This window comes from Erithacus rubecula, assembly GCF_903797595.1.
Source record: "Erithacus rubecula genome assembly, chromosome: 19".
Lineage (NCBI taxonomy): Eukaryota > Metazoa > Chordata > Aves > Passeriformes > Muscicapidae > Erithacus > Erithacus rubecula.
The window spans coordinates 3,860,271-3,884,936 of record NC_136671.1 but is presented as its reverse complement, the minus strand read 5'-3'; the positions used below and the strand labels follow the sequence as shown (position 1 = coordinate 3,884,936).

Genomic DNA, 24,666 nt, shown 5'->3' with positions numbered 1-24,666 from the left:
CTTTCCTCCCAGGAGTTCAGGACACAGCTATAAACTAAACAACTTAAAAAGCTCCACATTCAATTATGGCTTGTTATCATTTCCAATCTTTTATTCCTGTTCAGTGATGTCTCTTCCAGCCTAACCAGTGTACTCTGACAGCTGGGAGTCACCTTAGTTCCAAGCACAGGTTTAAATCCATGGAGCTCTGCTGTGCTGTGCAAGGGATAAGGCTGTGCCTGTTTTCCACACAGGATTCATCCCAAATGCAGCAAACCCCAAGCACCTTGGCTGCCATGAACTAGCATAGCCAGTGACAATTAACCAGATCAGAACAGGTCATTTCACTTACCCTGTGACCACAAAACATTTTTGGAAGTTACAGCCAACTAGCAGCTGTTAAAAAAACAGAAAGAAAATGAGTTGTTTACAAGTGCTTTTACTCCATCAGCCTCTTCCCTAAGCCTCAGGGTTGCTGGCCACAGGAGATGCCAGGAGTGCTCCTTGGAGGTGCCTGAGGCTTCTCCCAGCCCAGCAGCACCCAGGGATGGGCTGCTCCTCATGTCCTCCAGGCCAAGGCCACCCCAGGCTGGCTCTGCACAGCTGGCAGCAGCTGGAAGCACTCAGGGCTGAGCACTGCACCACACACTCCTCCATCCTGCATTTCACCCACAGGGGACATTCTGGGGCTGTGGCCAGAACACCAAAGGGCTCTGACACTTTAGACCTTTGAGCCATGGAACACACCAACACTCCAGGCCATTCTGCCATCCTGGACCTTTCCACTACACATTTCTGCAATACCACAATTTTACACAACACTTTAAACTTCATCAATGTCAAAACCATCTCTGATGTGACCCTATACCCACAAAATGCTGCTTATGTTCATCACTGTATTTTTTTTTTTTTTAGCCTTTAAAGGCTGATTAAATGCAAAACAAGAGCTTAAATTAAACCTGAACCCCAGGTTCTTCTCATTGTGTTTATGAGGGGCTCAGCTTCATCCCAGTTCCAGAAATGCAGTTAAAGCACAAACTGAAATCCTGGCAGAACAAGGAACTTTACCTTGAAAATAAAGTGGGATGTATGTGGATATAATCCCCCCTGGAATGCCCAGCTCCAATTTTACTCTCTTCACATACATTAATGCACACATGAAGCAGTTTTCCATTTAAAACTGCATTCCCCAAAGTAACAAAGAATTTAAAAAATAGTGTACTGAATTAAAACAATATATTTACAGACTGGACCGTGTCCTGCTACACAGAGTCCAAATCTGCTTTATGAATTACATACAGCAGAAGGGAACTTTTTCCAATGGAGAAGGAATCTAGTCCAAGAATCAGCAGTCCCAGGCAATCATTAACTGTTTTGTCAAGACCATCAGTGCAGACCTGGGCCTTCTGCTCCAAAAATTATCCTAAAACACTTGTGTTAAGTGATCTAGAGACGGTTTCTATTATAATACTTCAGTCAAAAGTGTGCAAGACACCCTGGGTTTTTTTCAAACCAGATAAAAACTTCCATGTGGTGTCCTGTTTGTGCACCCTACTCAACTGAACAGCTACACCCAAGTCCAAGAGGACTGAATTTACAGCATCAGAAATCCTGCATTTATACTTCACAAGTGTCATACAACCACTATAGAACATAATATTAGTCTTAAAACAAGCAGGAACTCTACTCCTTTCACAAATGCCATTTGTGGCTGGTGGAGGCAGCTCATGTTTTGTTTTCATGAACTGCAACAACTCTGAGCAGCCATCATAACCTATGAATTCTGTGTAAATCAGTCCCTCAAACTTCCACTTTAATGCACCAGTAAATATGGCTATTTAACAACATGAAATTAAAGTCAACACACATTTTGAAATCTTATACAAAATAAGAGTTCCAAACATAACCACCCAGAACATCCATCAGAGGTGCTGCTCTTCATTCAGGACACTTCCATGGGCTGGCATTTGGCACCTAACACCTTATTTTCCCCTTTTTGAACAAACAATCTTCTCTAAAGATGCTGTCAAGAGTCTTTAGGAAAGAGGCAAAACTCTAAAACCTTTGCAACTTCCCTGCCAGTATCTTGAAAGATGTAAGACCGGGTTTTGTTGAAGACAAAATTTTTCAATAGTTCTTAATATTCAATGACACAAGCCCTGCACTTCAGGAGGAAAAACTGCTTACAAATATTTAGTTAGTTACAACCAAGCTTTACTGTAACCTTACAAACAAGAAAATCATACTTTTCATGCTGCTGCAATGTTTTAGCTCCTCTGGCAAAAAGCAGATGTACACTTTGAAGTTCCTTGCAAATGAAACCAACACAACCAACCTACATTTTGCTGCCCACTAGCAAATGACACTGCTAAGGCCAAGCCAAAATTATTTTAGTCAGACAAACAATGGAGATGAGATGCTGGCTTACAGCTAGACAAGCTTAGCTCGATATCCAGCCCCAAGAAAATGAAAGGTAACAGATCACAGCATGCAGCAAAGAAGCAGGAAAGCTTTGAGTGGAGCCTGACTCCAAACATACCTCGTGGGAAGGGTCCAAAGTCCTGCACACTTCCACTCCTGACAGGGGAAATCCAAGTGCAGGCAGGTTTTAATCACACACTGAGCCTGGCAGAGGGTTAGCCTGGCTGCCAGGACCAGCACAGAACACAGGGCAGGCATTCCCAAGCAGAGAGAAGGGGGGCACATGCAGGGCTGGGCATGCAGGGAGTCGGGGTGACCCTGCCTAGGCACTGACAGCTCTTTCAGCAGCAACCCTTTTCACTGGCAGGAGTTGTTCAGATGCTTTTAAAGACAAAAAACTCACAGAACTTGACTCTGGCAAGCCCAGCAGCAGCTCCTGCTCCCAGCACAGAGCAGCAGGGCACACGTACCTTCTTGTGAACAACGGAGGAGGTGGAATTAATGGTGCTCTCGTCACTATGCATCATGACCAGCTCAGGGCTGCTCTCATCCAGGACCTCCTGCATGCTGCTCACACTGCTGCTCTGGCTGCCTGTGCTCACAGACATGCTGGGGATGGAATGGTTGCTGCCCAGACTGTCCATCTTCCTACTCAGGTTTGATCCATGCTCACTGTCCTATAAAACAAGGGGCACCAGTTACAGGAGATCACTGCCCAGCACGTGCCTGCAACGCCCAGAGCTTGTTTTAAAGGTGACTCTGCAGACTTCAAGGGTCTTTGGGCATTATGCTGCCAACTGCACATCTCAAAGGGCTGCTTAGGTTCTGGAGTGCTCCATATCAGGCAGCTTCTGCCTTTTCCCTGAAATCTGATTACATCAGGTTTCAAGCCAGCTTTTTTCTACATAATTCTAAAGTCTGGGCATGGCTCTTGGCTTGACAGGAGACATCCAGGAATACTGGATGGCTGGTGAAAGGAGCCTCACAATTAAGAGAAATTATTTGTTTTGAATTAAAACAGTGCTTGAAGTCAGGATCTGCTATAACGCATTTCCTGAATCAGAAAATATGTAAGACTATGAACCCATTTATTATTTGATACATTCTACATGGTGCAGAGGTTTTAACCTCCATGTCCCAAGCAGTCAGCAACTTGATTTTATCAAGCTAAAAACCCCTTGTGTTTTTTCATTCAAGATAAAGGTGAGTGAATAATCTCAGCAGCTGACTCAGATGAGCCTGCATTATTATAGGGGTTAAAACTGGGATACATATAAATAAAGATTTCTCCTGTAAGAGGTGTTTGTGATTCTACAGACTAATATTAGGAGTTAGAAGCCTTTTTTCTTCTTCCACACCCAGAGGAGTACAGTAATGCCAGAGTATGCACTTAGTCTGGACTGATTCAGAGAATTTATGGAGTCCTTTGTAAATTAACTAGTGGCACCAAAGAGGCTCACAAGGAGCTCACAGTGAGGACAGAACTCTGAACATCCTTCAGCAGCTCCTGGGGTGAAGCAGCCTTGACTCACTAAAATGAGCAGCCTGCTGCTGCATCCAGTTTGCCCTGGCCTCTGAAGGGAGCTTGGGGAGAATTCCATTACAAATCAATTAACAGGGAGCTCATTTTGTTGGAGACCGACAGAAAGATAAAATTGAGACTTGACAGATTTGCCTTTGATTGTGTGATTATTTTTTAAGCAATCAGCAGATCATTCAGAGCCTGTGTGAGAACACTTAAAATCCAGAATAATACTGTTGTACAGAGGATATAGGCACAGGGGAATGAAAATATTTTCAGGATGCTTATATAGAGTTGCAGAAGAAATCACATAATGAAGGATCTCAGGCTGTGTCATTAATGAATGTTTATGCAGGAAGGACAGAGATGAGATTGCATATGCAACCTTAGCACTGACTTCCTGATTTCAACTTTCTGTCTCTTGGAAGGGCTCTGAGGAAAGCATTAGTAATATTTTGCATGTTAAAAGATTTTTAGGGCTCATCTTCCACCCTAGAAAGGCCAAGGTAGAAGGAGGAAGTGCCTGGTGGCATTTCCAGTGGGGCAAGTTGTGTCCCCAGCTCAGCAGGAACTGCAGCACGTGCTGGGTCTGCTTTGCCTGCCCAGTTAGTGACACACACGAGCAGTGACACCTCCTGTGGTGGGACAGGGCTCAGGGGTCAGTGCAGAGCATGCTGTGCACATGCAGAGTGTCAGCTCAGAAGACACACCTTGGAGCCAAACACTGCCACGTGTTTCCTGTGCAGCTTGGAAGTGCCCAAGAGCCAAGTGGGAGCCCCTTCCCTGGCACTGTGCTGCCCTGTCCCTCTGCTGACAGCTTCTCACAACTGGGGAGAGAAACTGGAAGGTTTCAGTGCACAAGTCTGACAAAGCCCCAGTCCCCAGCTGAGCTCCATGTCTGGAAGCTGGAGGGAGCTCTAACCACAGCAGGTGCTGTTCTTGCTCCTTTGGGGCATCTGCACAGGGAGGGGGAGCACAAAGTGCCAGTCCCCTCCTCCTGCAGCTCCACCTGAGACCCACGTGCCCATCTTTTCCAGTTTGGCTTTAGAGGAGCACCTGACATCCCCAAGACTCCAACCCAAGCCCCTGAAGATCCTGTGAGCTTGGGCACCTCGCTGTGTGCTACTGCCCCACTCCACAGGAGCAGAAGGAGCATGGACATTGATTTGTCTGTCAGTGCTTTTCACTGAGAAGCAGACATGGATTTATTTATGCAATGTGCCTGCATCAAGTGACATTAATTTCCATCTAAGCTCATCAATTGAAAAATGACTGGTTTCCTTCTCTCAGCCACAGGGTCAATTATCATACACTGATTAAGTGGGTTGTTTATTACAAGATTTACACTGAAGCTGCATTTTAGGTCTTTAACCTTTTTCTTCTTTAATGTTAAAGAATTTTTTAAAAAATAAATCTTATTAATTTGGTGATTTGCTTTTCAGCTCATGAGAGGCCAATTACTTTACAGTAAAGTTATGGTAATTGAAAAAAATATTAACATTAATGGAGTTGTTTTGACTGTGGAGATGAGAAAAAAAAAGCTTGGGCTGTCAAAGACCCTCCTCCACACAGGCTGGAAGCCACTTCTCACAGAAGTGAGAACTCATTCTCCCTCAGAATCAGTCTCTTCCCTAAGGCTTCCAGAAGAAAGGGCAGCACTGGCAAAAATCCAAAGTTTCACACGTAGAGTAACTGGCAGCTTTAACACCCAGCAAGGACTACTAGCACTCATTATCCTGTCCTGTCTCTGCTGCTGCAGATGCCATTCCAGCAGCATTCCTCACCCAGGCTGTGCCTGCTCTGCCACCCTAAGGCCAGAGCAGCTCCCTCCCTGGAATAGCAGTGCCAGAGGGGCAGCAGAGCAGAGTACCTCCTCCTCCTCCTGGGACTCGTTGAGGGGCCCGTTGCGCGTCTCCTGGAAGAGGATTTTCTTCATCTTGCGGTACTGCAGGTTGTCCAGCTCCCTCACCGCGTCCTTGGTCCTCTGGATCAGCTCCAGCAGCACCCTGGGCGGCCGCTCCCGCCGCACAAAGTCGTGCTGGGTCACAGGGAACACAAGGGCTTGTTGAGATCACTTCAGAGCCCCCAGGGACAGCTCCCACCCTGCAGCTCATCTCTTCATATCCAATAACTGCTAGCACCCTCTCTCAAAGACTCCAACACGCTGAGCTTGTGCTGGGTTTGGGTTCTCTGAGCTCTCCAGGCTACACAGACATTTGTCCTGTCCTGAGCTGGGTCACTCAAAACACACGAGGTGACACTCAAACCTTGGAGGGACAGGACTGAACAAAATGCATCCAGAACAAAGAAGAATCAACCTGCAAAGATTTATCCTGCATCCATCTATTCCAATTCACACAAAAAGCACCAAGGAGACCACAAAGTTTATTTGCACCTAAAGCTTTTCTAGCCAGAGTTGAAGTCAAATCAGCCTATTGCCAACACCAGCACAGGTTTTAAGTGCAGATTTAATAAATAATGGCATTTAAGAACATGATTAAAGCCTCTTCTCTGATTTATCACATACATTCTCCTGAACTGTACAGCTGGCAGTGGATATAAAAGCCTCCAGCTTTCCCATCTAACCTTGGCTAAAGCAGACAACCTGAGTGTACACTTGCCAACACTCTATATGGGATCCCTACAGTTGGGTGTGCTGCTTAGTAGTTCCCAAGGGGATGGTTTTAGGGCACAAATATCCTCTGCATGCTTGTGGAAAAATCTACAGAATAATTTACAATGGGAAAAAAAAAAATGGGCAAAGAAAAGTTGTTCTTTACTGCACATTGCAAATGCCACAAGGGGCTTTTGTTAGAGCCTCAAGAGCTGGACCCACCTGCAAGGAAACCCTGAGGAAATTCCCAGGAGGGTCCCTTTACCTGCTCAGCCTCACAGCTCCCCTGTGGGCCCAGCTCAAGAGTGAATTCATCCCCTGGAGCTGGAGCAAGCAGCACTTGGAGCCCCAGCCTGCCCCAAGACAGGAGCCTCCAACAAAAGAGCTGAAAGGATGAGCTAATCATCTTTTAATGACTTGTAAATAAACAAGGAGAGCATCATGCCACGAGCTGATTTCTCGTTTTTAATTGAATTCAAACTGTTGTGCATTTGAGTTTTGCTAGTGGGGACAGCCAGTCATTTCAGTACCCATTTTTTGCTTGTAGTGATGGTGTTTATTTTTGAATCAGAGCTAAAAGTTCTAAACATGGTTTCACACAGAAACAAAATGAATCATTTCTGCTCCTCAACACAGATAACCACCATTTATATCTGAACAGTAACAATCTGCAGCTTATTTATGATTAGGAAAAAAGGAAGCCATTTTTATCTCAATGTAGATCATTTTTAGAAAGCAGCAAAGCATTTGGAACCATGACCCTGAACCTAAATCCATTCTTTGTGTGAACTCAAATACTCAAATGTGACCACGTGGAAAGTGTAGGGCAGACATAAATATAAATAAAATAGAGAATATATAGGATTTCAGACTCAGATCTCAGCTTCAACCTAAGGTATTCCTGAAATCAGATCCCTCAATGAACTCAGCCTGTTCCTAGAGAGCAGCAAGGCTGCCAATCCCCAGGAGTGAATCATTCCAAAACGCACAACATAAACCTATTAGCTGCTCAGGGTGCTACAAGCAGAACCAGGGAACAAAACACTGATTATTTGCCACAGCACAAATGTACCACAGGAAGCAAAAAAATGCACCTGGTGCCAAAGGGAGCACAAACAGCTCCTTCATCATTTACCTGGAGAGGTCATTGGCACCAGCAGCCAGAGGGAGAGCAGGGCTAATAATCAACTTTAAAGAAAGGCAACACTTAAAAGCCAAAGCCTGATGGAAAAGGGGCTGGACAGGACTTCACACCCCCCTAACTTCTAATGCAAGGCTGCTCCTGAATTTCCCAAAAGCAAAGCCCTTGGAGCTGTAAACAGTTCCTCTATTTCCCAGGTAAACTGGAACTGATTTATGATTCACTGACAAGACCTTGGCAAACTCTGCACACATCACTCCCAGGTCCCTCTCCTACAGGCTCTTGGCAATTATGCACCTGTAAAAACCCTTCCAAAGTGATCCAGTTATTTCCAAAACAAGTTTAATTAATTGGGTTCAGTATAGAAACCATTAAAGGGATTTAAACAACTTTTGGGTCTGGTGGTTTGATTAGAGTCAGCCTTGGCCTATCCCCTTAATGCTGCTTTTAACTGCTAAGTGTGATGCATGAATGGAGGGAAAAAGAAAACCAATAAAACCAACCAAAGAGTGGACTTTTGTAAGGGCAAATATTTGTTCACCACCTTTACAATTATTTTGGTAGACAAACAAGATTTCCCTCCAGATTTCTGGAAAAGATTTGATAAATTACCCGTAACAAATCTGTTGATGATGGCCTTTCCTGAGGTATTTTCTGTAAGCAGTAATCAACAAATCCCCTAAAGGAGTCTGACCTGCAAATGAAAAAAACATTAAAAATTTAAAACATAATAAATTAAAAAATCTAAATGAAAGAAAGAAGCTCAGGTCTGGAATATATTCAAATTTATCAGTACAAAGCAGAAGAAAAACATTGACTAATTTGTTCTTAAGTTCCAAGGCAGTGAAAGCAACTGGGTTTTTCCCAAATTCCAAGTTGATCTCATCAAGTCTTTCCCAGTTAAAAGCTGCTGAAACAACATGGACACACAACTATCCCCAAGCACAAACTGAAAACCAAGTTACATGTACCAGTCACTATTTATGATTTTACTTCAGCTGCTTAAAAACAAATGGCAGTGGAATTACTGAGAACTGCAGAAATGCACTCCCTGATCTCTGGGAGGTCACAGAGGGAACCCTGCCTCAGAAAACCCCCTCAATGCTCAAGACTTGAGGCTTTATTTGAGATTTAATCCCAGCTGGAAAGAAGGAAACTGATCTTTTCAGTGCCACTGGACTCAAAAGGAGCACAAAAGGCACCATGGTGACTCCAAGAGAGAAAACAGGGCACTGTAAACTTGCAATCAAGAACAATGAGATGGTGCTGTGCTTATCCAGCTGTCTGCTCTGCAAATCCTACCCAGACTGTGGGGACCACACTGCAGGCAGCACAGCAAGCTCCTGGAACCTTGAAAAATGGGCAAAACACAGAGGATGAAATAAGGAAACTGGAGTGGTCTTGATAAAATGAACAGCAATTAAACACTTTTGCTACTCAAATGCCCAGCAGAGAAATGGAGGAATTTCACACTTCACCAGGAGCTTTTGTTTCAAGCCCTCTGCAGACTCTGCCAAGCATCACCCCACAGCAACATTCCAACCTTGGGCACAGGAACAGCAATCCTTTGCTCCCACAGAATAACAAAGTGTTCTTGTATCCAAGCTCAGATTCTGGAACAAGCCTGGAGCACAGGGAGTGCTCACTGGCCATGGAGCTCTGAGGGCTTTTGGAGTTCCCCACTGACAAAAACATCCAATTACCTCAACCTTCTCCTCCCTTTCTCCACGTTTCAGCTGCACAGCAATGCTAACAACTCTTCTGCCAACAGGGATCCTTGGCAGCTGGAAACTTTGCTGATGCTGAGCCATGGCTGGTTTAACACATCTCAGAATATTTTAATTCCTACAGCTGCTACACCCCAGAATTAACACCTCCACACTTCTAGACTGTAGAACAGCCAGAGTGACAGAAGGTCAAAACTGAGCCAGCCCACACAAGATTTGAGAACACACACAAATCACTGCACTGCAACCAAAGTGTTCACTGTCAGGCTTGAGCTGTGCAGTGTCACAGGGCATTTTCAGGGAAATGAACAACAAAAATCATCTGTCAATGGTTCTCTTACCATTCATTTGATTGTAACCTAGGGGAATCGTTCTGGGCTATGTGATATAAGGCACTCATTGCATTCATGTTGAAAAGTGGAGGCTTCCTTTCAGCTGGAAAGAAAAAAGAACAGAAAGGTGTGATAAAGCTGTCTGGAAAGAAAGGAGAAATGTATGGAAGTATGAGCAGAATATCACTGGGTATCACTAAATCAATACTCAGTGCTGTTCTCATCACACTTAGGCCAATTATTTTAATATTCCAAGTTATGCCAGGACACCCACCCAGGGAAAGTTGCTGTTCACTTGGAGAGGGCTGAAAAAATTCAAAGAGAGCAGGATACAAATTCTAAGGAAGAGTCTGCAGTAAATTTTAGTTTAACTGCAACACCTCACACCTGATCTGCAGTAGAAAAAACAGCTGAATCTGAGTAAAACTTAGGCACAGTTAGGGCCAGGACATGCTGTATCAGTCCCCACAGATCTTTGCTGCACTGCTGGAACATGTGGATTACAGGAAAAAGTGTCTGCCTGCCTCATTTTCACTGCAAGTGGGACAGGTTACCAAATTCACTTGCCAGATGCCATGAACTCCCTCTCACTGCAATTCCTCCCAGTCCCTGCACCAAGAGGGCACTGCCCAGCAGCCCCTGACCTCTCAGGAGGGCACAACTCACAAAGCTCTCACTTGGTTCTCACCAGTGGTGCCAGGATTTCTCAGTTCTTCCAGGCCAGAGCAAACCTCCACATCTGCTTTTCCTTAATCACTATTTCAGCTACACCAGGAATTAAGACATCAGCACTCAAAGAAAGCCAAGTGCTCCTCAACAAGAGATTTCCTCCCACTGCTGCCTGACCTGGTGTTCAGACTGGGAATCATGCAAAGTTCCAAGTTTAAAAAAGTTTAATGCTTCTCAAAAGGGTGTTTTAAAAGAAAGTAAATCAATAATATCTGCAAAGTGGCTTTGAGCATCCTGAGTAAAAAGCTCCACAGAAATGCTGGTACCAAGCCTGTGTCCACACAGGGGTGTAGAGTCTCTCTCCCACTGTTGTGATTTACTCCTTGAGAGGCTGTGACACACCTGAACCCCACACAAACAAAAATCACTGGCCATGCACAACAACAGAAAGCTAAAACTTCCAATTCTGGCATTCTTTATGGCAAAATACAGACTGTGTCAGCATGCTGCCACATGAAATACAGCCATGTTAGTTACTGGTTATCTACACCACCTCAGTTCTGGGGACAACATTTCTTCTGCACATCCCCCTCTTTGTTATCTCACACGTTTCTGCAGATTAAACATTCACCAATGACACCTGCAATGAACTCACCCACACAGTAAGTTATTAGTGTACTGCTGTTAAGTAGAATCCATATCAAGACTGATTTTTGAAAATAACCTACTCAGCACATGCAGTGTCAATATTCAAACTTGAAACACACACTCAGAGTCTGCTCTGTGTACCTGCCACCACATCACCTCTGCTCCAGGCTCTGTGGATGTGCATCATCTGCCCTTTGCAGTGCAAACCCTTTTCTTCTCTTCCTGTACAGAAACTGTCCACGATGATTTGGCACAAACTTTTCAGCTGAGACTGAAGATTTTTGATTCAGAGAGCAGGGAAGTAAGAAGAATTGAAAAATAAATGTAGGTCCCTTCTAACACACAATCCTTAGGACACCAGTTCCACTGACACAACAGCTGGAACAACTTTCTCAGAGTGCAGCTTGGACAAACAGATGACAAACCATGGCTTCCTCTCACTCAAAAGCAAAATGCTCTGGTTCTCCAGGGAATAACTGAGCACACCAGACTAACATGAAAGCACAGTCCATTAGCAGCTTGCTCTTGATCTGCCAGCAAGAACAAGATTTAACTCAACTGTCAGAGTTTTCCAAGCCAGGTGTTTTCAAGGAAAAAGCTGATGAGGAATGAGGATGTTCCCTTCTTGCAGGAGCTCCTAACACACTGCAGAGTCCACGAGCCAGCTCAGCTGCTGTGTGTGCACTCACCTAACTCGATGCATGTGATCCCCAGAGACCAAACATCCACCTTGCCATCGTACTGCCCCTCGTCCATTGCAAGGATCACCTCTGGTGCCATCCTGCCAACACAGAGCAAAGGGACACACAGGGTCACTGCAGGCACAAACTGAGCTCTTTCACCCCTTCAGCAAAGCCACAGGCCAGGAGAGACTGCAGGGAGCTGAGGAAAAGTGTGATGGAATGGAAAATGCACTGACCACACCAGCAACTTGTCAGAGGAAAGGGGAGAGAGAAAAAAGAGGAAAATAGTAAAAGAGGGAAAAAAAGGGGAAAGGAGTGGGGGGGGGAAGGGTCAACCAAACCATTTTCCTGTTAGCATAGTACACTGACACAAGGGAGACCCTCCTAATTCCAAAGGCATTGTAGTTGCAGGCTGACAGCAAGGGCTGGGAGAGCCCTTGGCACCCCTTGCACCCTCCCCCAGGTTTCCCCTTGGCACACCAGGAGCATTTCCAGCAGACAAATGCAGCCTGTGGGGGCAGCTCTGAATGGAACAGGGAAATTGGGAACAGTGGGGACATATGGTGGTCCAGGATTAAAGGGATGAAGTGGGGACAGAGAAGCAGCAGGCCCAGCCTGCAAAAATTCAGCCTCTTAATTTGTGTTCTTCCAAAAAAAGGCTTCCTGCCAAATGGCCTCATTCCAAGGCTGGGCCATGGTGACCTCCCAGCACTGCCTGGGGACTCTGCCACAAAATCAGTGGAGCGTGGAGCTGTGCTGGTCCTCAGAGCTGGGAATGCCAAGGAACTCAGGTGACCCTTCAGCAATTCCTTCAAAACAGGATTTAAGTAGCTGTATGACTTTCAGTCATACTAACAGGATCCCCTTTCTCCAGCAATGTCTGAGTCCCATCACCTGTGGCAAATGTGAGTTATTTTTAAGCCAAAGGCATTGCAAGAGTGGAACCATTTCCACAAGATTTTATCCAGGTATTGTTACTGCACTGTGAAGCACTGGAAAGGAATAGAGCAGTTTTATAAAGGACCAAAGCACTGCAGGCTTCACTCACCAGTAAGGCGTTCCCACAAAAGAGTTGGCAGGGGAGACTATAGATGCAGACCCAAAATCAGCAAGTTTCACTTGACCTGGTTCTGTTAGAAGAATATTTCCAGCTTTAATATCCCTTTAACAGAGAGGGGGGAAAAAAAAAGTAATTTAGCATGATGCAAACTCTGGTGAGATGCCTTTGTCTGCAATTTGTAATGCTGGGACAAATAGGAATTCACTGAGAGTGTTTCAGCAGCAAGCCCAGAGTAACCTCTACTCCCCATTCCCTGGACAGCACTGCTTCCAAAGTACTATCATGGAATATTTAATCCACAAGTGCTACTTGTACATCCCCACACTTCTGCTGCAGGACAAGTGCTGAAGTCTTGTGTGTGCAAGAATGAATAGCTCAAAAGTCCAAGAGAGACAGCACAGGCTGTCCCCTTCACTGTCCCCTCCACTGCCACCTTCCCTGTACAGCAGCCAAAGGGATGGAGCCCCTCTCCCACAGGGAAAGGCTGAGAGAACTGGAATTGTTTAGCCTGGAAAAAGAAGGCTTCAGGCTGATCAAACTATGGCCTTCCAGTACCTGAAGGGAGCCTGCAAGAATGATGGATAGGGATTTATTCCTGTTTACTAGGGATGGAGGGACAGGACACAGGGAATGGCTTCCTACTGATAGAGCAGAGTTATATGAGAAATTCAGAAGGAATCCTTCCCTATAAGAGTGGTGATACCTTGGCACAGGTGCCCAGAGCAGCTGTGGCTGCCCCTGGACCCCTGGCAGTGTCCCAGGACAGGCTGGATGGGGCTGGGAGCAGCTGGGACAGTGGCAGGTGTCCCTGCCCATGGCAGGGGGGACACTGGATGAACTTTAAAGTCCCTTCCAAGCCAAACCATGCTGTGATTCTACAGCACGGCTCAACAGCCACATCAGCAGCACATCTGCCAGCCGTGTGCCTGCAATTCAATAACAAAATCAACAGGAATTCCCTCCTTTTCCGTGCCCGGCGGGACCGGCCGCGCGGGGTGCAGTGCCGCTCCCTCGACACCAGGTGGCGCCCCCGCGCCAGGACCCCGCGGGACCCGCTCCCAAAATTGGGAACCCCAAAAACTGGGAACAGCCCGGCCCCAAAAACTGGGAACACGCCAGGCCCCCAAAAACTGGGAACAGCCCGGCCCCCAAAACTGTGTCTCCAGCCCCAAAATTGGGACCCCAGCACCAAAATTGGGACCCCAGCCCCCTTAGCCTCGCTGCTGGCACTGGCAGAGGAGCTTCTCCCTGGGGCTGTGCACAGCAGCACAGCCAGGGCTCCCTCTCTTGCTCTCCTTTTCTGCCACAGCAGCCACAAAACCAGGGATGTGTCACTGCTGTCATTTCTGGGTGAGCACATTGCTCTTCCCACCTGGGCAGGTAAAAGGTGGAATATCCCCTGGATGAAATCCAGAACCTCAGGACAGTCGGGGTTGGAAGGAACCAGCCCAAGCCCCCTGGAGCAGGTGACACAGGAATGTGTCCAGGGGGATTTGGAATGTCCCCAGGGAGGGAAAATCCACACCCTCCCTGGGCAGCTGCTCCAGGGCTCTGCCACCTTTATGAAAAAGGGCTTTGATCTCTCCTTTATCCTTATCAATTTTTATCCTTGACTTACACTTCCACCACCTGACTGTGATTCCATCCCACCTCTGTGGCCACTCTGCCACCAAAAACCAGGCTGTGCAAAACCAATACAGTTTTACTTATTCACATGTAAATATGAAAAAATATCTAGTCTTAGAAATAGTCTAGCTCAGTGAACTCCAATTTATTTGGCACATTTAAGGTGATATTCTGTCAGTGTTTAGTGCAACATTCCTGTGTAGCCTTTGTTACCAGGGTCTGCACAGAGCAATTGTCATCAAGGCAGAGAAAATGCTGCTGGAATCTTTTTCCAAGGCTGTTCAAAGGCAGTGAAGCAGCTTTGAGAGTGCAGGGAGCAGCAGATGGAAGGGCAGCAGCCCCAGCCTCACCTGTGGATCCTACAGTGGGAGTGCAGGTAGGCCAGCCCCTGCAAGGCACCGTGGGTGATGGCAGCAATCTCCACCTCCTGGAGTGGCTTCTTGTGAACTATGGGGGGAAAAAACCAAGAAAATAAAACAAAACAGAAGAAAATAAATGGGATGTTCTCCTGAGAAAGTGTTTGCTAAAGAAAGGAATCCCACCAATCTGCTACAAAGAGAAATTAGGGAAGAATTCTTCACTCTGAGGGTTTTAAGGTCCCTCTCAACCCAAACCATTCTGTGATCTTGTCCCCCAAGGAACTGGTTTTTGTAAACTTTGGCTTTGATTCCCTGTTTTGACTGAGATTCCCCTATTACTCTGCAGGTGCTATTCCAGTGTTGAGGTCACATCAACCTCCTTTTCTAAAACCCATCTGTAATTACTCCTGCACACTGCAAGGCAAGGACAAAAGTGATCTCTGCAGATTTTATTATGGATATTCCAAAAACAGGCAGCCTAAAGAGGCACAGATTACAGGAACATACCTGCACAATTTAAACCTTCATTTGACAAAATTTAAATGTCCAGGCCAACTATCTGTAGCACTGGGAAAGCCTCAAATAATTCCTAGACAATGGAGCAGGACAGACAGATCACTTGTGCCATCTGCAAAACTCCACTCTGTGAGGAAACAGCCTCCCATCAAACTCTGGGGGGCACTAGCAAAAAGAAATCCAAGATATATCAAACTTACCTTCTAGCAAATCAGAAGCTGATCCTAAACAGTACTCCATAACCAACTGCAAAAAAAGAGAGAACATAATGCCTTCAAGTATCTCTGGAAGCATTTTGAAATAAGAAAACATCTTTACATTCCAAATTTAAATCACATGGTGGCTCTAATACCTGATTAAGGAAAAAAAGGTAAGCAGTAGGTTTGATTAGTTTTCCATGAAAAGATGTAAAATTTGATTTTAGCACTGCTCACCACAACCCCAAAGCTATTTCAGTGCCTGTACTGAGGCTCTGAGTGCTGCAGGGTCCATTTGCTCACTCACCCATGCTGTGTGCTCCTTCAGGTAACAGCCCTTGTACTCTATGGTGTTGGGGTGCTTCAGCTGTTGGAGAAACTTGACTTCTTTGATGATATCCTGCCATTTCTAATGAAAAAACAAAGCAAAAAGTATAAATACATTTCTCTTCTTGATCCTCTACATCCTTTCATGCACCACACACTGTAGGACAGTCTGAAAAGTGACCATAACACTGTTTTACAGTATGAAGATGGAAAGTCAGTGTGGCAAAAGCACAGATCAATTGTTGAGGTTCCCATTGCACTGAGATACCCCCAGGATATATTTAACAGCTTGAGGAATGCCAAAATATATTTTTTCCTCATTTTAACTGCAATACCTTTTACCTAAATGCTGCTGCTTTGTAAATTTGAAGTGTCCAGTGGCCTCAAAGTTAGTAAGAAACTACAGGGAGTAGCAGTGAGCTGCTGCTCACCTTGTGTAACACAGCACAAAACCACTGACATTTGGGAGACCAATAAGCAAGCAAGGAAAAATGAGTTTAAACCACCCCTGTTTGCTCTTAACAAACAAACACACCCAGCACATCCACACACCAGGCCAAAGGAACAGTGGGTCCAAGTTCCACACAAAAATAAGAGGAACAATTAATAAGCACCAACTGAAATGAGACTGAGATTAGCAGCTCTTAGCAATTTGATAGATCCTCAAGAGTTTCAGAGAGATGTGGCCAGTGTGGCCTTAACACACTTGTTAATAGAATTATTTCTGAAGCAAGCCCCATCCAGGCATTCTGAATCCCCACTCACTTCCTCCAACTGAACTACTTGTCCAAATTTGCATAAACTCATTTTCTCTCCCCAAACCCCCAGTACTGCCATGGAAGGGAGCAGCAGCTCCTGCATTAAAAGCTGTTCTGCTGAGCTCACTCCAGAGCTGCAGCTCATTTCCCTGCTCAGATTTCCACTGGAGCTGAATGCACAGTTGCTTTGATTCCTCTCACCTCGTTCGTTTGCTTTCCACTGTAGGACATCTTCTTGACTGCCACCACCTCATTAGTGTGGGAATTTGTAGCCTGGAGTAGGGAAGGAGAAACATTGAGAAAAGTTTCATTTCCCCTCCCCACGGAGTGAGCTGTGCCTGTGGCAAATGCAGTTGGTTTTTTTTTTCTCCTACATCCTTGCAAGTTCCTACACCTCAGGGACATCTTCCTCAGGATAAGATTTACCACACAGTTATTAGGACAGTTTTCCCTGATTTTTTCTGTCCATACCCACTGCTCCTCCCTCAGATTTTGTGCTACCTCTCTATTGATATGTAAAAAGCCCAACAGTGCACCTACTGAGAGCCCTCAAAATCCAGTTTTATTGGAATTGCAGTAGAAACAGTTTCAGATGAACCTTTGGCAAAATGTTTGTCAAAGAAAAAAATAAAGAGGTGTATCAAAATCTCCATGACTTCATCCAAAAACTCCATACAACACTGACATTCTTAAGGAATTATTTCAATTTCCAGTGTCAAGAAGATGATTCAACTTGGAATTTATCTCAATTAAAAAGCCTTCCTTTCACTGCAGTACATCTTAGTTTTGTGATGAAGATTATGCAGCCATCAAAATTCTACTTTTCTGCAGCCTGGATGAAGTAGGGATGGTAACTGGAGGCTAAAAACTCAGCTTTGGAGAGATCTCTCCTTGCCTGGACTGGCATTGCCCTCATTTCTACATGTTAATGGTAAAAAACATCAAGTTTCTGGTCTTAAAACAGCTGCTGAAATCTCTGTACCTCCAACCATTCTTGGAAAAAAAAAATTAGCGACAGTTAAAAGATTAAACTATAATAGGAGCTAAATGTGGCAAATCCTCCTTTCAAGTATTAACTAATGACATTTTTTCAGGCATGTGGGGACTTCAAAGAAAAATTGTGTTGGTGAAACCAGTGGAGAGCAGGAATTACTGAAGGGAGGTGACACTCCTCAAATGAGACAGAGAAACTGGGCAAAGGCAAAGCCCTTCCCCAGCAGTGCCACCCTGATTCACACACAGAAGAATTATTAATGCTGTCTTTCTGCCTGTCACACTAACTCCAAGAATTTCCCTGACCACTGAGTGTCCTTCCAGCTGGGATTTTGTCACTGAAGGACACACTGGCACCTCCCCAGAGCTCTGGGGGAATTTCTGGCTGCACCCAGAGCTTGTGTTGCTCCTGGATGAGAACTCAGGGCTGTATGAGCACACTTGGGAACAGCCACTTGCTGAAGCAGTTCTGGGCCTGTTTGAGATGATACCTCGAGGAATTATATTGTTATCCCTCAAAATACACATGAAATACTTGTATGACATAATATTAAAGGTTTCTCTCCTTACAAAGTTCCACCAACACCTCCATCACTTCACACAACTCCAAACAATTAATTGGAATGCTTAAAATAACTCATGTTACCTATGGCCAGGGAGGTGTCAGGGATCTAAACTTAATACTTTAAAGTCTGATATTCAGAAACCCAGTTCCAGTGAACCTGATCCTCCTGAGTAGCTGACCATGGTTCCAAGCAGCTTGAATTTGGCTTTAACTGATTTGTTTAATATTGATTCTATTTCAGTCTCACTAATGCCAACTGGATTGTAATTATTTCCAATTACAGTATTTTGGATTTGGCTTTGATACCAATATAAAAGCACTATTTTTCTCATTTCCAGATTAAATTCTCTTGCCTGTATCAATGAATGCCATACATCCTTCCTGCATGAACTCCCATTCCTCTGAGGACTCTCTTTGCTTTTGCCATAAAGGAATTTGCAGTGATTTCCAAGCATCTTGACATTCCAGTTTGGCAAATTAATTTTCAGCATCAAAAATCACAAAACACTAGACTTGGATAGCTGGGTGAACTACTAAGACTATAGTAAACTGCTACTATTAAAGAGATCAGGAGTGGTTTGGAAACACTGATTTTTGAGATGCGTTTTCACAAATCTAATGTACACAAAACGCTAAAACCTCAAGGAACTTCTCGAGTTTTTCTCCTAGAAATGCTCAAAAGCCTTCAAAACATCCCTTGAAACTATCCAGTTTTCCAAAAAACACAAAGAACTCTACTTACAAAGTAAACTGCTCCAAAACTTCCATGTCCAATTTCGTGCAAACCCACGAAGATCTCCTCAGGATCATCTTTGTAGAAGAGCTCAGCTATCTCCGGGTCCTTTGGCACCCCTTTGCGCATGTTGAAGCCTGTTAGGAACTGCTCTGTGCTCTCCAGTCCCAGCCAATTTCTTCCTTCATGGACAAAGCCGTGTGCAGACAGCTCTCAGCACCTGCTGGGAAGGTTCATCTTTCATCTGCTTCCCCCTGCACGTGTTTCTGTTCACACTTCTGACAGCAAAATGAGAGGAAACACTTCCAGCAGCAATAGGCTTCACCATCGCTTCCTCCCCCCTGCTAATTCTTCTTAATTATTAGTCCCATTTAGATAGAGAGATTAAAATGCATTCAGGACACAACAGCTCTTTATCTCACACAGGAAGCAAGAGCTGAAGTGACACTGAAGTCCACTTGAATTCAAGAGTCCTGTTGCTATGCAAAACATCCTGTGGCAGGAGTTTGTTATTCTTCACGCGGGCTCCCCATGTGTCAGTTTTTAGACTCTCTCTGTTGTTCCTCCCACTTTCCTGGGCTGTTTGCTTTGTTTCTCTACTCCCAATTGCCAGCTGGTGCTGGTGGAAAAGTCAGCTGCTATTCCACAGCAACACTCTGCAGCCATGTAATTGTTATTTCTCTATTTATTTACTCAGAGCTGCGTGACAGCCAGTGCTGCTGGATTGTCATCACTCCCAGCACATGGAATTGCTCTTGAAAAATCCTAAACTCCATCCTTTGCCTCCTTCTTTTAGCACAGAACTGAGCTGCATCTATATGAAGACTTTCAGTATTCATCCCCAAAATTTTATTTGTGTGGAAAGTGGGAAAAAAAAAAAAAAAAGAAACATCCTAATAATCCTAATATCAGGAAGTTTTCCATTTCTTAACAAAACATCTTGAAAAATCTGCATTGACTTATTAAATACTGGTATGCAAAGCATTGATGGGGGCCTTTGCTCATCTGGCTTGTGAAACACAGCAGAGGAGCTGCAGCTGAGTCACCTGGAGGAGTTTCTATCAGCCTGGAGCAAGTCTCAGAGCTGCTTTCACACCTGTGGTTCAGCAACCCATTTACTGAGACCACATTTTGTCTGTGCACAACAGACTCCTGCACACACTCACCAGAACCTTCAGCCTATGCCATGATATAAACCAGGGCAACATTTAATGGGTGACCAGCTGAAATGTAACAATCAGATATAAATTTATAACTAAAACCCACACAGAAAAGGCTTTAGGTGGTTTTGGAGTTGTGGATGAAAGCAGAATGTTGGGCTGGGGCTGAGACAACCTCCCTGGCTCAGGGTCAGGGATGGAGCAAGGAGAGGAGCTCACCTGGATAAATGTGGCACCAACCATGCTCTGTGGCTCACATTCCTTCCAGCAGCATTGTCCTGTGCTCCCAGCCCACCAGACTCTCCCACTCTGCAAAGAAAAACAAGGAACTGCATTTAGAAAAAAATGAGTTTGAAGTTTTACACCTTATTTTAACACACAAACCACCACAGCCAGTGACTCCAGGGCTCCACTGGAAAGCACAAGGAGAACTGCTGAGAATGCTAATGGTGTCTAGGTGAGGATAAAACTTGCTGTGCTCCAAAGCCCTTGGACTATTCATCACTGGAGGACAGAACACCAGGAAAAGGGGTCAAATGCCAAATTCTTTGGGTTTTTAAAAGACTCTTAAGCTTGCTAGGGCACAGGAAGTTCCCTCTCAGACCCTGCTTTTTAGACCAACTTAAAAAGGACAAAGCTCAGAGAAAATCCCCATCCCTGGAAGTGTCCAAGGCCAGGCTGGATGGGGATAGGGGATAGGGGAAGGTGTCCCTGGCCATGGCAGGGACTGGATGGGCTTTGAGGTCCCTCCAACCCCAAACCATTCCATCATTCAGTGAGAAGCTGACAAGGTCCATTACTTGACTCTGTGTTCTACCTGATGACACACAAGATTCCAGGGAAAGTCCTGGGCATTAGTAAATGACTAAATTCCACCAGGGAGAGTATGAGCAATGAAAAGATGGCAAAGGAGTGCCAGCCTGTGAGCTCCACCAGCTGCAGTCAGGGCACAGTGAGGGATGTCACCCAGAGCAGCCACTGCTGTCCCTCAGGGCAGGGGGACACAGGGAGAGCTGGGGATCAGCCTGAGCTCATGGAAAATGTTATCATGGAGCTACAGGCACAGCAGAAATGCTTCCAAGCCAAGCAGCATGCAACAGTTACATTGCCAAAATCTGAATTATTAGGCACCTGATTTAATGACACACTAACTCATGCTCTCCTTTATTAGGGAAAAAATAAAAGAGCAAAAAATCTTCCTGCTAATAGCTAGCATTACCAAAAATGTTATTTTTGTTACTTTATCTCACCACAGGCCAATACTACTGAGCTGTCAGAAGGCTATTTGAAGAGCACCAAAAAAAGGTTCTGCAATGTTTTACTTTAAAAAAAAAAAAACCAAAACTCAAGTATAAACAAAAGCCAGATGAATGAAATGATTATTCATTTTCAGCTGATTGGCCTCGCCCAAAGGTGCTATATTTACTACAGCCCTGCAGACAGGGCAAAGAATGCAGAATTTCAGGTCTGGCATTCTTCAGCCAACAGAAAAATCCATCTGGCTTTAAAAAAAAATAAACTGGTGGAGAAAACAATTTATCCATCCCCAGTCAAATAAACCCCTCTGCCATAAAGAAAGCCTGTGCAGCTCCAGTATCCAAGGTATATAAAATGGGAGGCTGAATGTCAATATTTAGAGTTAAGCCCTAAGTAATAATGTCATTTCCCAATTAGGGCAGACATGAGTAGTGAGGCAAGCAAATCTCAGTAAATCTGCTCAGCAGAACTATTACTGCCAAGTAATGAATATCAAAAAACTTAGGATGGAAAGTGTATCAGCAGCAACCTGAGTCCTGTGAATATGATCAGAGAGTGACCCACAGGATCCAACAAACACAGAGTTCTCTGCACTGACACCAGCACAGCACCAGAGCCACAGTCTGGGTCCTGGGCAGAGGAAAACACCCCAGCTACACATCACACCACTTCCATTTAGGCTGGCAAGGTCACAAACCCTCAACATCACAACTCTCCTCTAGGTGCATGGAGACTGGAATAAAAATGGTTTAAATCAAGGCAGAGCACTCTAAGAGTTGAGTGCCATTAATGGAAAAAACTTAATCAAGGTATGTGAGTTTGAGCAGGTTCTTTTCATTACCAGACTGCTGAATTAACACAGCAAGAAACAATTTCTATTAGAAGCCTGATTTCTGCTTTTCATCCTGGTAAAGCAGCATTTGAGACTCTGCATGTCCTGAAGACCTCAAAAGGAAACATCATTAATAACACTGGCAGTGACTTAGGGGAATGACAAGTGACTCAAGATTTTGAGGGTTTTAGAGATCAAAATTCTGTTCAGACAGCAGAGTTTCCTCAATGCTGAGCAATCCTCCCATTTAAGAGCCATGAATTAGCTGCTTTTGCTACAGGTGTCTGCACAAAGGTTTCTTCCTACCACTCATGACTTCCAGATGCTGAATTAATAACAACAGAAAACACCTTGACCTGAATATAAAGAACAAAACACAACTAGAAGCATTTTTAAGAGGAGCTAAACTACTGACATTTCCAAATAATCCATGGATCCAAAATTATGTCAATAAGATAAACTTGAGAACTCCAAGTGTCTGGCTTGTGAAAACACAATCTGAATTGCATCTCACAGCACCATAGGCTGTTTCAAATGTGCCCAGAAACACACAAAATTAATTTTAGTCCCTAACTACACCAGGGTACTTCCCAAAACAAGGACAAAGTTTTCCACTCCATGCAGGAAAAACAAACTACAGGAAACAGGGTGGACCAGCAGCAGATTCCACTCAGAGGAGGAGCAACATGACACGGCTCATGCACCCATTTTTAGATGCCTATTTTGAGGGGAATAAATTCACACCAGAATTATTTTCCCAAGCACAGAACCCCAATTTAATCATTTTAGTCTCTTCAAAACCTGCAATACAACATAAAGAAGGAAATTATGAGATCAGTTCAGCTGATAACTGTCCTGAGTAAGAAACCTTATGAGCTTGAAGCAAGGAAGGTGGGCAGTTCCCCTGCAGTCCTCACCCACAAACTGACACACGGTTTTGTTGGTTTGATTTGGGCAGGTTTTGTGTTGTTTTTAAGAAGGTGGAGCTCTTCCCCTTCCCTTTAATTGGCACATATGGCTGGCTGGCCAGGCCAAACACAAACAATTCATCCTGGGCTGATTCCTCACATGAAGAGCACAGCCTTGGATGAACAGCCCATTATTTTACAGAAGCTTTTTGGGGAACACTCTGGAACCTCCACATTTTATGCTGTTCAGTGTCATTTCTTTGATTGATAAGAATTACTTTCCCAGCTAACTTGATGTAAGTGAACACTACAGATGTGGTTTTTTCCAAGCACTTCATTCATTTTAATGCTTAAACCAGTCAGATTCACATACCTGGCACAGAAACTCAGGCTGTGGACAGGGCATACAAAAAGCACCTCCACTAGAGCCTTTGCTTGAATTAATCACCAATTCCAGGACACTCAGGATAGATTTCTCTCAGGTCCTTCCCTCAGATTTCTCTGAAGCACAATGGTATGGAAGTGGAACAGAAGGTAGGAGTGATCTTCAGCAGGAAGGACAAATATTCCTGAGCATTTGGGGCTCTGCAGGTATCAGGGCACAAGCAGTGAACAGAACCACACAGTGGTACCAGCAGCAGCTCCTCAAACACCACCTCTGCAGCTTGCCTTTTCCAAGGAATAACCCCAGAACATCCCAGGCAATGCCACACACCATTCCCAACAACATCTGGGTGCAGGCACAGCTGTTCCCCAGCTCCTGGGGAGAAGAGCAGGAATTTCCCTTTGGAGTGTCTGGTTCTGCAGTGCACCTGGAATTCCATCCCAGCTCAGGTTCCCCAGCTCCAGCTCCTGGGGAGAAGAGCAGGAATTTCCCTTTGGAGTGTCTGGTTCTGCAGTGCACCTGGAATTCCATCCCAGCTCAGGTTCCCCAGCTCCAGCTCCTGGGGAGAAGAGCAGGAATCTCCCTTTGGAGTGTCTGGTTCTGCAGTGCACCTGGAATTCCATCCCAGCTCAGGGCTGTCCAGAGTGTGCATCAGGTCATGTGGAGTTCACACATTACTCATGCTAATAAAACCCTGAATCACAACTCTTCTGACCCAGGCCATGGCTGCATGCTGCCCCTGGGGTATGAAATCCAGCTAATAACTTCCAGGGCTTGTTGTAGATAAATACCTCCACTAAAATAGCTTTTTTTTTTCCTTGATAAAGAGCATTTGTTTTAAAGGAAACATTCAATTTATAATCCCCTACGACCACTATTTATGCAGTAAAAGACAATAAACTCATTAAAAAAACTAAAATATAAGACAATCTCATTAAAAATTTAAAAACAAATAAAAATCAGTGGGCTTAAAGTCAAGAAACAAATCAGTTTTAGTCATCAGGCATGTTTCAACAAGTATGAAATCAAGCCACAGGCCAGCCCTCCCCAAAGGAATTGTCCCAGTTGTGCTCTGGAATTCCACTGCTTTGCTAAATATCTATAATCACAGCTACCCAAAATCATGGGGTGCAGCCTGGGCTTTAGTTTAAAAGTCAAACAGCATCATTCTCACAACAGATATGCAATGAAAAAGCAAGAGGCATTGGGTGTAGCTTCCCAATAGTTTTCCTGTTGAATTTAAAACAATTTAAT

The 24,666-nt window shown here is 44.7% G+C and overlaps 1 protein-coding gene across 8 annotated transcripts in view; it reads right to left on the bottom strand.

The window, feature by feature from the left end:
• The window catches only part of TAOK3 (TAO kinase 3), a 72,495-nt gene that overhangs the window by 20,379 nt on the left and 27,450 nt on the right, over positions 1 to 24,666 (bottom strand). For 4 of the 8 annotated variants that reach the window (XM_079322629.1, XM_079322628.1, XM_079322630.1 and 1 more), the window contains 12 exons: positions 20,250 to 20,339; positions 18,880 to 19,090; positions 16,781 to 16,852; positions 15,802 to 15,903; positions 15,498 to 15,543; positions 14,773 to 14,869; positions 12,785 to 12,898; positions 11,743 to 11,834; positions 9,746 to 9,839; positions 8,290 to 8,371; positions 5,793 to 5,960; positions 2,871 to 3,077 (listed from right to left, as the gene is read on the bottom strand). In XM_079322629.1, coding sequence (XP_079178755.1) covers positions 2,871 to 3,077; positions 5,793 to 5,960; positions 8,290 to 8,371; positions 9,746 to 9,839; positions 11,743 to 11,834; positions 12,785 to 12,898; positions 14,773 to 14,869; positions 15,498 to 15,543; positions 15,802 to 15,903; positions 16,781 to 16,852; positions 18,880 to 18,999 — 1,194 coding nt within the window. In that variant the 5' untranslated portion in view covers positions 19,000 to 19,090; positions 20,250 to 20,339. Of the gene's footprint in view, positions 1 to 331; positions 376 to 2,870; positions 3,078 to 5,792; positions 5,961 to 8,289; positions 8,372 to 9,745; positions 9,840 to 11,742; positions 11,835 to 12,784; positions 12,899 to 14,772; positions 14,870 to 15,497; positions 15,544 to 15,801; positions 15,904 to 16,780; positions 16,853 to 18,879; positions 19,094 to 19,916; positions 20,023 to 20,249; positions 20,340 to 24,666 lie in introns of all 8 variants that reach the window. The other 4 variants (XM_079322632.1, XM_079322635.1, XM_079322633.1 and 1 more) reach the window with 4 other exon arrangements.